Here is a 12,770-nt window from a genome sequence, read left to right on the forward strand (position 1 = left end):
GAGTAACTGCAACAGGTTCACTTCTTTCAATTTATGGGCCCACTTGCATATAAAGTATCTTTATAAAGAGTTTGTAAGTTGTGACTAATGGGTTTTAATCATATATTAATGCTTTATAGATCACACATGAGCCATTAATAAGAGAACATTTGGGGTTGTGAGTAACCCCTTTGGCTGGCATGGCACTAACACTTTTTACAACAAAGTCTGCACTTGTAAATGTTAGTAAGTTGTTAATAAATGGATTTTGGTACAGGCAGTCTGCAGATCTTCTCAAGATCACATTCTTCCTGGTAAATGAGCTAAAAAAGACAAAAAAGGAAAATATGGCAACCCAAAAGTTCTATGAAACATTATTATAAATATTTCTATAGCCATTATAAAGCCAAAAGTTACAACTATCAAAAGTGAAGCCATAAAACGATTAAAATACACATTTTAGCTACTACTATGAATACATATAGAAAGCCACAATATGGACGGAAACTTTAGAAAACATGAGGTTTTAGTGATTGTAATTGTCACTAAAACCTCATTTGTTCACTCATTTTATTCTCTTAGGCCTTAAACTTCAACCTTTAATTATATAAATGATTATTGACAAGCAGCACTGATGTTCAACCAGTTGTCAATATATCATAATGGCATGTCTTGAACAGTGATTTATAGCTGACATTATGTGTAGAGCTATTTGTAGATACATTTAAAATGTGTCTCTGGCATTGTGCGAAATGAAACAAGCAAAACTAGGTTGCAGTGAGTCAAATTAAATCCTGATTAATCTCACCAATCACAGCTGAGTAACTTTTGTCAGATGATAACTGGGTCACGGCATCCACTCCTCTTTTGTGGTGCGGCTCTGATCATTTACTGCGATGATTTACGGGAGAAAGAAACCACATTACGTGTCTGTTAAATGAACAGACGAGTTTTGGGCCACAAACTCAGATCTTTAAGATCCTAAATTGTAAACTGAGAAGTCTGCACGCCTGGAAAACTCAAGCCTCTCTCTCTCTCTCTCTCTCCAGGTGGCAGGGGAGCGCTATGTTTACAAGTTTGTGTGTGAGCCTGAGGCCCTCATCTCCCTGGCCTTCCCCGACAATCAGCGGCCCAGCCTGAAGGCCGAGTTTGAGCGCTACGTCAACGAGGAGGACACGGTGCCCCTGTCCCACCTGGATGAGGCAGTGCCCTACACTGCGGAACAAGCCCCCCAGAACATGGGCCCCCAGCCCTACTCCAAAGGCTACATGTACTAAAGCCAGCCCCCACCCTCCCTCCCTCTTTTCTCCCCACCTTCAGAAATCTCCCTGTTGTACCGACCCATCATCATACACACCCTGAAACCCCATGCACCTCTTGCACATGCCCACCCCATCCACTTGTATATAAGGCTATGGTGTTTTTGTTTTAAATTAATCTCATTAGGGATTTTTTTTGTTTTGTTTTTAAGAGCTGCATTCCTCTCACATCTGAGGCCTATTCAATCCATAAACATGACTGTGGTTGAAGAGATTGCTTAATAAATACCCATAATAATACGCAAACTGAAGTCCAGACTATTCTTTCCTGTGTTTGGTTTGTTTCTTGCTTCCATTTTTATGAGCGAATAATTATCTGATTCAACAGTTAGATATTTTAGGAAAGCTTTTTTTCTTCTGGATAAATAGACTGATACCTTTCTCATGTCTGTACGGTAAATATGAAGCTACTCCCAGCTGCCACTTAGGTTATCTTAGCATAAAGACTATATTTGTCCAAATCCACGCAGACAAGACGCGACAATAAGGAGGCGGCGGCAGCAAATAAAAGTGCATCCAGTGTTTATGTCCAACCACAGAAAACAACATGGTGAAGATTACCATTTAAAAATCAAAACGACCTATTTGTTAAACATTTCATAGAAGATACAATATAGGAAATATTGACCAACTAGATGTTCACATCTTTAGTTAAGAAAGCTTAAATATTGTGAAAAACATTCCAATAAGACGATTAATAAGGTTTAATCACCATTGGTCCAGTCGAAGGTTTGTCTTTAGCAAAGCTAAACAAAAAATATGAAGCATAGTGTCTTTGTCAGTCTGTCTGCACTACACTGTTTGTCCAGCTGGTATAAGGCGTGAGGCACAGGAGATCTTCAGCGTCGTCTGAAGGCGCGGGAGATTCTCCAAGCGTTGGGCTCCTCGTAACGGTTGTAAAGGGGTTCCAGTTTCTGCTGCCTCTTCTGCCGGCTGAGGCGCGTGGGGTCGCCGACTCTGTAGAAAGCCGGAGCCAACTCCACCAGCCAGCGAGGGTCGATGGTGGTCACCTCCCGCATGTACTCCTTGGTGGTCAGCACCAGCTCATGGTACACAAGCCTGCAGGAAGTATGATGAAGACAAAGTACAGTTAATAAGTATTAGGGCTGATTTCATTGACAATAAGTCACAAAGAGAGCTGAAACGGTCAGTCATTCATCAGTTATTTAATTAACAGAGAATTGATCGGTGTAGGTATTAAGAAAATATTCAGCAAATCAATTAATAATGAAAATGATCATTAGTTTCAACCCTAGTCACACATTATTTAGTCACCAGATTTATTGTTTAAAAAAGGAATAGTGAACCCTTCCCATGACAGTTCAAAACCCAAACATATTTTATTTACAACTTATTATTTACAACAGCTCAACTTTTAGCAACAATATAGAGAGAAATCCATAGAATTCAAACTAATTCTGCATGAAGAACAATAACAGCTCTGAGTAAGGCCCCAGTAATGTTTGTGGGATATGGCCCACAATCAGGACTTACCACTCCGGCTGGCGGTTGAAGAGAGTGCTGGAGGGGTGCAGGTACACCACCTGCTGGTCGATCAGGGTACGGTACCCATCATGGGGGTGCTTCCTGGCAGCGTTCCTGAAGAAACCGCTGCAAATGGCTTTCTGGACCCGCATTGTAGCCTTTCCACAAGATACCACGTCCAGCTTGTGTCTGAGGAATATTCAGTGTTTAATGTTTGTATTCTACACTGAAAGTGAAAAGCTTTATTCAAACTGTAGGTTCTCACATCATGTACCGATTATGTTTGAGTGAGGTTAAATACAGTGTTAAGTATTTTTCTCCCAGTCTGGCATACATTAAGATACATTGCTGCATATTTTTATATATTATTTACCAGGATTATTCTGCTTCTCTACAGTAATTTCTCCATTTAACACTATGATCTATGAAAAGAATTTGCAGTAATACTCAGCTACAGTTCCATTTCTGTTTTCCATTTTCAACAAATACAACAACACTGATATATACAGAGATAAATCAATCAAATGGTTGAAACACAGCTGAATTTCATACCTGTCCATGATGCTCAGCATCTGCTTGCGTATGTCCTGGGCTCTCTTTAAGGAGCGGGCTTGGATGAAGTTCTCGAAACACCAGGGGTTGGAGAACTTGTTGTTCTTCCAGGAGTTGTAGACAGCCAGCAACGTCAGGTGGTCTCCCTCAGGCTGGAAGAACTTTGTCTTTTTCTGGTCAGCAAGGGCCTGTTTGTCCTGAAAATGGAAAAGAATTGTGTTTTCCTGTCTTTTGTGGCAGCTTTGAGTCTTATTTCACAACGGTTTTAAGCTTTACAATGTTTTTGCCATGAATAATGTTTTAATTATGTGAAAATAACTTGTTAGTCTGATCACGAATCGAAATTGTACGTCACTGAAGTCGTTCTGAAGTCTAATCTGAGCAGTATGCCTATTGTTTAGCATTAGCCACATACCTTTGGTCTGTAAAAGATGTTCTGAACAGACAACATAGAGACGATGGTGAGCATCTCTTCACTGCAGCCAAGATGGACGGACATGATCAACATCTTACAGAGCATCGGCTCCAGGGGGAACTCGGCCATCTGCACCACAGAGACAGGTGTAAATCAAATGCAGTCTACACGGTGTACAGTATAATGCAACAATAGATTATTCTCCTCACCCTTCTACCCAGCCTTGTGAGTAAGCCCTCATCATCCAGAGCTCCCAGAGTGTAGAGCTGCTCCATGGCTATGATCAGAGTCTCCATGGGAGGAGCGTCCATGAAGTCAAAAGCCAGGAGGTCATTGATACCCATCGCCTGGAAGAAAATAATAATAATTGGGCAACAAAATCATGAATAATGTTCTGATTAAGATGTCTAATGACATGCATCATTCAACCCAAGGCAGGGCAGCTAACACAGAGGCAGTTTAATAGATTTAATATCAGGAAGTTGGTTTCATCTGTGTGCAGCATCATAGCTAAAACCTCTGACTCGAGGTTCTACCAGCTGACTGCTTACAGATGTAAGGGCCGTAGGGGGTTTTTATTCTTCAGGGAGATCAGAAATGTATTTTGGCCTGAGATTGTCCAGTGATTTATAAATTAGCAGCAGCACTTAAAGAGCTATACTATAAGTAACTGGAAGCCAGTGTAAAGATTTAAGAACAGGTAATGTGCTCAGTTTTCTTGGTTCTAGGTAGAACTCTGGCAGCCACCCGGTAGGAAATGAAGGCATGAATGAGAGTCTCTAAATCTTATCTCCACATGAAACCTCTAATTCTTGCTGATTTAGTTATTGTGTTGATGTAGCTCCTGCAGCTTAGATATTAATCTTTGAAAACACAAAGATTTCTAGCTTGAGCTTTTGTCTTTATAGCTCTGGAATCAAGCTGAGCAATAATTTTCATTCTTTCCTCCATTTTGCCAAAAACAAATCGCTCCCATCTTGTCTTTATTCAACTGAAGGAAACTGAACTGCATCCAGCTATTTACTTGCTTGAAGACTTGACAGAGTGAGTCTATGGGAGAATAGTCACTTTGTGAGAGAGCTAGTGAATCTTGGTGTTGCCCACGTAGCTGTGATAAGCAACATTATTGTCATGTATGATTTGACCTAGGAGGAACATGTACAGGTTGAATAATAGCGGGCCAAGAATCGAACCCTGGAGGACTCCACGTAACGTTGATCCGCTCAGATTTATGATCAGTCATGGCCACAATATAGCCCTTGCCTTCGAAATATGATATGGACCAACTGCAGACTGTACCGGGCTCACGGACATGGACATAGCTTCCATAAAAAGACAACAAGTATGCTCTCTGATCAGGAGAAACTGACAAATCAAGGAAAACACAGAAATAATCCCTAACAACAGTGCTACAAATATCAACATCCTTACCCAGGAGCAGTTAAATGGATGGAAACAGATTATGGAGGTTTTAGAAAAGTTGGTACATTACCTTAAGAGACAGCACAGTGCTGGCCAAGTTGGTTCTCTGGATCTCAGGCACGTTTGTCGTCAGCATCTCGTCTCTGTAGGCTCTCTCAGTGTAGAGCCTGTAACACTTCCCCGGGCCTGTTCTGCCGGCACGACCTGACCTCTGCTTGGCCTGGGCCTGAAAACACATCATATGTAGTAAAGATGTATCCATCTATTAAATCGCTACCCATGGTTCTTTTTCAACTTTTCAGCATATGATAAACACAGCTGATACCAAGTAGGACAAATGTGAAAAGGAGTTATGTTAAAATAGATTACCTGTGAGATGGGAGTCACCACAAGCTGGTCGATGCCTGTCTTGGAATTATACACAATCTGTTTGACAAAGCCAGGATCCACCACGTAGTAGATTCCATCGATAGTCAGAGACGTCTCAGCAATGTTTGTGGCAATGATGACCTGGTGGTAAAAAGACAAATGAGAGAATCAGAAATAAATTACTAATTAAGGTGTATGATTTGTGCTGTACTGAATGAAATAAAAAGCCTTTTATTGCACAATAAAGTGTACTTCAATTCAGTTATTTTGTAACTTGAATAAGATCAGGAGTAAAAGAACCAGTTTCACTCTTTAAAAATGTTCAACAACACAGCTTTATCTTAACCAGGGCATGTTATTACCTTCCTGCTGCCTGGGGGTGCAGGGTCGAAGATCCTGGTCTGCATCTCACTGGGTAGGGCAGAATAAACTGGCAGAATGATCAGTTCAGGGACATCCGGCCCCAGTGACTTCATTCTCTCATACAAGATCTCACAGGCGGTGTCGATCTCTTCCTGTCCAGTGAGAAACACCAGGATGTCACCTGGACAACGGACAGGGAGGAAAAAGAATGTTTTTTAACATAAATCATCATTCAAAATACCTTAAAACAGTCACCTTAAATTCAATTAAGAAAACAACCGTACCTGGGGGCTCGGTTAGATGGATCTGCATAACAGTGATGAGACCGGCATCTAAGTAGTCTGTTTCAGGTTCTTTGGCGTAGAGAACCTCCACTGGGAAGGTTCTTCCTGGGATGGTGAAGATGGGAGCTTCAAAGAAATACTGGGAGAATTTGACAGCATCCAACGTAGCCGAGGACACAATCAGCTTCATGTCTTTGCGTTTCTGTATCGTCTAAAAGAGACAGGGGAAGTCATTGTGTGTGAAATTGCCTTGCTGCTATGGAATTAGGTCACGTATTATTCTTTAAAAAATACTGTATGGGTGGTAGAATGTAAAATACCTTCTTGAGAAGACCAAAGAGCACATCGGTGTGGATTGTCCTCTCATGGGCCTCGTCTAGCATAATGAGGGAATACTGGCTCATGTCTGAATCCAGCAGACACTCCCTTTGCAGCATACCATGGGTCATGTACTTGATGACTGTCTCTGTACTGGTGCAGTCCTCAAAACGAATGGTGTAGCCCACCTAAAATTAAAACAGGAAAGCCGTCTTACAAAAACTGATAAATGCTACAGGAGAGAGCTCTCACTGAGAATTTCTTGTCCGGGTTAAGTGGATGATTTACCTCTTGGCCGAGACGGCAACCATACTCCTCAGAGACTCTTTTGGCCACTGACATGGCAGCTACACGACGGGGCTGCGTACAACCAATCTTCCCCCTGGAGGTGTAGCCTGCCTCTGCCAGGTACTGAGTGATCTGCGTGGTCTTACCGGACCCAGTTTCTCCAACTACAATCAAGATCTGATTATCGTGGACAGCCTATTGGGAGAAAAAAATAACTGGTATTAAGGTGTGTTAATGAAGACTTAAAGAACAACATGGGTGCACTGATGGCTCAGTGGGTGTATGTTCATGTTGTAGGTGAAAATGTGGGTTCAATTCCTCATTCTCAATCTGTTTTCTCATCATTTCCCCTTCCTCTCTGTGCCTAATAAACCAGTAATGCACTGAAACTTATCTCACCACTACTCATACCTGAACGAGCTGTTCCTTAAGCTTGAAAATAGGCAGACTCTCTCTCTGCTGCAGGATGGAGAGTTCTGTCCTCTTGCCATACGACACCTGGTTCCCTCCGAAGGCATATCTTTTCCACTCTGGAAGATCAATAGGCATAGCGCCGATGCCTCTCATGTTGGCTGCGATCTGCCTCCCTTCATCTGTACGGGGGAGAGGAACAGGGAGTCAGGACCTCTGTAAACCTCCGGCAAAATCCACCACGACCTCCTCTGCTATTTTATTCAATCAGGATGAACTAGAATGATAATGAACTTCCCAACAAGCTCTTTCTGGAATAAACTATGAGTCAGAGGTAATAGTAACCAGGTCTGGAAGGAACTGGTAAAGCTTCTGATGTCCCCTCAGGCGACGGAAGTCATAGTGCATTATGACTCTGTGCGCCAGTGTAAACTCATACGGAAGCTAGATTATCATCTCCAGCCATGCCGTGGTAACAATCTAACAGTGTAATAGGCCTGCACAAGACAGATGGGTACATTTTATTTTCTAAATTTTAAGTCTCCGACACAACATAGATTAATTAATTTCCGGTTGGAAGTCATATTTGGGGCAAACATTTGTTCCACTGATAAGAATAGGACATCCCACTGTCAGGGTTGCAAACATTAAAATCTACAGCCGTTTTTATAAATTGTAAAATGCATAGTCCAGGTCCTTACAATCCGGCATTGGGTCTATCCAGTTCTTGTGGAGACCGGTAGGGATGGAGTCCATCTCTGCTGCGCGAGCCGCCTGCTTCAGCTCTCTCCTCTCCTTAGCAAGAGCACTCTGCATCATGGCTGCCTGGGAAAGGGAGCCATCTGGATTCTAATGGACAAAATGAAAACAACTGTTGGTATGATGACAGAGAAACAAATTTTAAAAAATGCTGTCAAACCTCATCAGTATTTACAGACTACCGACAAACATCCAAACCCCAATCCAAATCCAGGTATCTAACGTGCTTGATTTAAAATGGATGAAAATGAATAAGTATCAGTATCAGTGATGTAAAGCACCCACAATCAGACCCAGTGCCAGCCATTTCACGGCACGAGGCTCAGTCAAACCTACAGTAACAACAGCAGCACATTATAACCGCAGACTGGTATGTGTTGCCATCTAAGAGTACGGAAAGTAACAGCTGCTGCAATTCTGATACTTGTGCCATCTCCAGGCAATGAGTCTTACGTGGACAGTTTTTCTACACACGTTTAGCTGCTGAGTTTGTGTTTTTTTTTTTTAGATTATATATTTCACATTTTAAACCTATAAGAATGAGATACAGATAGGAACAGTAAAGAGTTCACAATGCTGTGACATGTTGTGTTTTCTCTCCTCAAAAACTTTCCCTTTAAGCCTGACAGGTTTTAATTTGTCCATGGGGGGGGGGATTCAGGATGGGAGGCAGAGGACAAAAGAGGGTGAGTTCTGTCTTTGGTGCTGCATATCTGCACTATAGGGTGGTGCAGTTTGCTCTGCACAGGCTGTTTTTATAGCCTGTATGTATAGTAAAGAGTAATTAAACAACCCCAGAAAATGTTTTCGCTAACCTCTAGTGGTTTAACTTGCTGCAATAATGTAAAAATTGCAACAGAGCACACAAATAATCACAGCTATCAGTGGCCCACAAAGGGCAGTGAACCTGTCATTTAGTTACTGTTTAATACTAAGGCAACTTAATAGAAGTTTAGAGACGGCTACAAATGATAAATGAATTAACACATGTAATTAGGTGGCATTAAACGTAAAACCTCAAACACACACAAAGAAAAAAAACTCCAAATGTAATGTCTGGATAGCCAGTTAGTCCTGCTGGTGTAACGGTGGAAACAGTAGCAGAAGGTAACATGTTAACATCTGTGGGTCGAATTGGCTGTAGCTTGCTAAACGTGAGCTCAGTTCCATGACATTTTATCAAAAGCAAGACCTTGTGGAGTCTGTACAGATACCTTTACTATCTTGACTGGACTCATGTTGGTAGTATATTTAGTCTGTCCCATCAGGAATGGAGGTTCGTCTTCGACCAGATCAATCTCCACTTCGTCATCTGTAGACGGAATAGTTACACACATTATCATGCAGCAAAAACGTTTCATGTTGCAAAAACCTTTAACCGTTACCCTGAATGTTTCACCTTCGTCATCATCTACTTTGGGAAGGATTCCCGTCTCCTCGTCAAATTCTGGGAACTCTTCTTTAGGAAGCACGTTGGCTGCAATCATCTGAAGGGGAGAAACAAAACTAGAGGGTTCAAAAAGCATTCCCTGGAAGACATCGCCGCTGAGGACTGAAAGACTTTACACCTCTGTGGGAATGTGTGTGATGAATACCTGTTTAATCTCCCATTTTTCAAGGTCAGTGATCTTGGCGAGCCGCTTGCGTTCTGTTGGGTTTTCCTCCATTTCCAACATGTTTGCTTCAATGGGGCGGTCAGGGTTCCTCATGGCTTCTTCTCCAACTCCAGTGTCCAGGTTTCGTCTCCGGTTGGGGTTCAGGTCCTCGCCGGTCTCCTGGTCGACATCCTGGCAACATGAAAACACGTACAATTATTTTACAAGGTGGGTAAGTAGTTCTATCCTTAAATATTTTACTTTTCCAGCTGCTGGCGAACATTATCTGCACACATACGACTGTCTTTACATTGTAAATGGATTTCCCTTGATATAAACCAACCCATCTCTTTCACCATTTTAAACATGACTCACCTTCATGCTAAGGCTGGCTTTGGTTCCAGTGAATGACAGCACTTTGACCTTCACTTTTTGGCCTTTGGTGACCACGTCAGCCACATTGGCTATACGTCCCTCTTTCCGTAACTCTGAGATGTGCACGAGGCCCTCCCAGCGTTTTCTGCAGACGATTACAGTCACACACTACAGGTTAGGATGCAAAAGAACAATACAGATAGACAAGAAGGGGAGAAATCTAAAACTTTTAAGAAGTATAGATGACAAACAAGCAATACTGAAATCCTCAAAAACAAACAGAACATGTTTTAAAATACATATCTCTCACTGTACTGGTGTGCAGGCCAATACAGGCCCACCCAGCTTACTAACCTGAGACCCTCCAGCTGCACAAAACAGCCAAACTGCATTATACTGCTGATTTTGCCGTTGTAGATGTCACCCACAACAGGCTCGTCTGGTGGAGGCCGATCCACAAGTCTATCGTGCCAGCGTTCAGAGTCTCCGTCATCCTTCTTGTTGTTGTTGTTGCTGTTGTTGTTGTCACCGTCTCTGTGAGGGCTCGGTGGATGGTCACTCCAGCGGGACACCCGTTTCCTTCTGCGCTTGGGGTTTGCTTCTGTGTCACGATCTTTCGATCTGGAGCGAGAACGACTTCGCTTACGTGCGCTTTCTCTGTCTGCGTCTCGACCTCTGTCGCTGTGCAAATTTCTGTCTGACCTGAGGAGAAAATTCAAACTGTTGTCAGTGCGCAGTGGTTATAAAGAGGTGATTCAGTTATACAATACTGCGAGTGAGAGCCACTTCTTTTCCAGATGGCAGATATCCACTTTTGGGGGAAAGAAACTCTGTTAATTACCCGTTATCAGAGCTCGTTCCACAGAAGTTTGGCATAAGCATCTCCAGCTCCTTCATGGCTGCTGCAGCAACCTGCTCGTCATCTTTATCTGCATGTCGTGGTGGAATCTGATGGAGATGTAATAATTAGGGACAACTCCGTACTGCCTCTGAAATGTATCATTCATGTCATTGCAGATGTTCCCACTGACAAAGAGCTGCATTTTACTTTAGAGGTTTACTAGAAGATATGAAGGTTTAAGTAAAAACAAGTAATAACAGCAGCAGCAGCAAATTGTCATCAAATGAGCCCTAAAACAGAAGACTAGGTCAGCACTCCAATTTATCTTTTAGCCACACAGACAAAGTGTTGACATCAAGGTCGGGGGTAGAATAACACTCAGTGGTTTATCTGTTAAAACCCATGTAAAGCGTATAATGTTGGTAAAACCAGGATCTGTGAAACTGTGATCTATTTGTAATCATCAGTACACTTTATTACAACTTTAGTGAATTTATATATATCCATATTTATATTATTCGGGCACTGAGACCTGTGACGATGCCATTGAGGGGCAGCAATAGGGACAGAATCCTTCTTGAAAAGGAGACATACTGGATACACTTACTCATAAACTCATTCCCACTGGAAATAATCAGATTTAATAAGCTTGTTTCTTATCAAGTGTATATACATTGTGTTGAGTTTTGTGGTTTTTCCATGTATTTTACATCATGTGCCAAAGGCTGTAGCTCCCCCTGTTGGGACGTACTTGTTGTGCCGGTTGTTATAACTTATTATTAATCCCATCTGGATATAATGGTTGTGAAATTGCTAGAATACACGCTAAAGAAGACGTCTGTGTGGCAATATCAGAACTGGAGCGCTGTCCCGGTCTCTGTTAGGATCCAACCCTCGGTCTGTAATGTTTCAGTGGGAGTTGTGCTTTATATCTTATATCAGAGGAGCCTTACCGTCCACACAGGAGCATCTGGTTTACATAAAGCAGGGTATTTCTCTTTCAGCTTGTCCTTCTCACTCTTTGGTTTGACCTCTGTCATACAGAAACACAGAGGAGATAATGTAACAGTAGACCTTTAGAAAACATAAGGTCTTACATAAAATATATTACTTTTTTACCTTTACTTGTAGATGGTAGGGGTCGCATTGTTTGAATAAGTCTGAGTAAATTACCAATAAGGGTATCCTAAAAACAGAAATATGGGGTTAGTGAGGAAACTAAATGCAACAAACCTAAAGAAACTCAGCTTTTTATGAGGCTGCACACTTACTGTAAAATCTGCTCCATTTTCACACAGCACTGCTTTGAATGCCTCAAATGTTGGGTGTTTTTCGGCCAGACTGATGATAAATTCAGCTGTTAAAAAGAGAAAGTGGCGTTGAGCTATTCGTGCTAAATTAAACACTGACAAAGTTACCATTATCCTGTTTCTTAATGACAAATAAAGAGTTATTTAGCTCTGTAGAACAATGCTGTCGTGTCGTAACGTTACCCAGATCTTTCTCGCTTATTCCCAGATGATTCTCCAACTCCGTGCACACCTTAGACACCAGAGATAAATATTCAAGACGTTTAATTTCGTCTAACGCAGCCATTTCTCCTGTTTGTTTGGACCTGAGCAGGAAGTTCTCCTTCTTCTTTGGTTTGAGCTCCAACGATGTGTTTCAGTGCTGCTGCTGCCCCCTACCGGCCACCGGCCAGATAACAGCGTTTACAGTTCAACACATATAAACCCAATAGAGTACATTTACTCAATAACTGTACAGTTTACTCGAGTATTTCCACTGCATGCTACTTCAGACTTGTACTCCGCTACATTTCAGTGGCTGATATTGTATTGTTTACTCAACTGTATATATGTTACAGTAACTAAAGTTTGCAAATGAAGGGTTTAACGTGCAGATAAAACCTAATTAAATACAATATGTTGTTGTAAATTCAGTGGTAGACAAAATCTAGCAGCATAAACTATCCAAATATAGTGAGTACTTTTC

At 41.9% G+C, this 12,770-nt stretch overlaps 2 protein-coding genes across 3 annotated transcripts in view; one reads left to right on the forward strand and one right to left on the reverse strand.

The window, feature by feature from the left end:
• The window catches only part of etv4 (ETS variant transcription factor 4), a 31,695-nt gene extending 30,151 nt beyond the window's left edge, over positions 1–1,544 (forward strand). For both annotated transcript variants that reach the window (XM_051418241.1, XM_051418242.1), the window contains exon 12: positions 1,029–1,544. In XM_051418241.1, the coding sequence (XP_051274201.1) occupies positions 1,029–1,256 (228 nt within the window). In that variant the 3' untranslated portion in view covers positions 1,257–1,544. The remainder of the gene's footprint in view (positions 1–1,028) is intronic.
• A 259-nt stretch (positions 1,545–1,803) lies between these two features.
• LOC127373611 (ATP-dependent RNA helicase DHX8) lies at positions 1,804–12,394 on the reverse strand. Its single transcript, XM_051418240.1, has 23 exons — positions 12,269–12,394; positions 12,047–12,132; positions 11,895–11,961; positions 11,729–11,808; positions 10,776–10,882; positions 10,289–10,636; positions 9,935–10,079; positions 9,560–9,751; positions 9,364–9,451; positions 9,179–9,276; positions 7,907–8,054; positions 7,206–7,387; positions 6,795–6,989; positions 6,509–6,694; positions 6,189–6,399; positions 5,904–6,085; positions 5,542–5,682; positions 5,243–5,398; positions 3,960–4,097; positions 3,751–3,879; positions 3,336–3,532; positions 2,793–2,972; positions 1,804–2,357 (listed from the first exon to the last, which is right to left on the reverse strand). The coding sequence occupies exons 1-23, from the start codon at positions 12,369–12,371 to the stop codon at positions 2,138–2,140; spliced, it is 3,579 nt and encodes a 1,192-aa protein (XP_051274200.1). The 5' UTR covers positions 12,372–12,394; the 3' UTR covers positions 1,804–2,137.
• Positions 12,395–12,770: the final 376 nt, after the last annotated feature.

The sequence above is a fragment of the Dicentrarchus labrax genome, unplaced genomic scaffold (genome assembly GCF_905237075.1).
Source record: "Dicentrarchus labrax unplaced genomic scaffold, dlabrax2021, whole genome shotgun sequence".
Taxonomy (NCBI): domain Eukaryota; kingdom Metazoa; phylum Chordata; class Actinopteri; family Moronidae; genus Dicentrarchus; species Dicentrarchus labrax.

What these genes read in the sequence shown, in the direction of transcription:
- LOC127373611 (XM_051418240.1), bottom strand. Translation starts at nt 12,371, where the DNA reads ATGGCTGCGTTAGACGAAATTAAACGTCTTGAATATTTATCTCTGGTG. An exon ending in CACCCCCAGGCAGCAGGAAG is followed by an intron (nt 5,683 to 5,903) that starts GTAATAACATGC and finishes TTTTACCACCAG; the next exon opens with GTCATCATTGCCACAAACAT. An exon ending in ACATCTTTTACAGACCAAAG is followed by an intron (nt 3,533 to 3,750) that starts GTATGTGGCTAA and finishes TTCCATTTTCAG; the next exon opens with GACAAACAGGCCCTTGCTGA.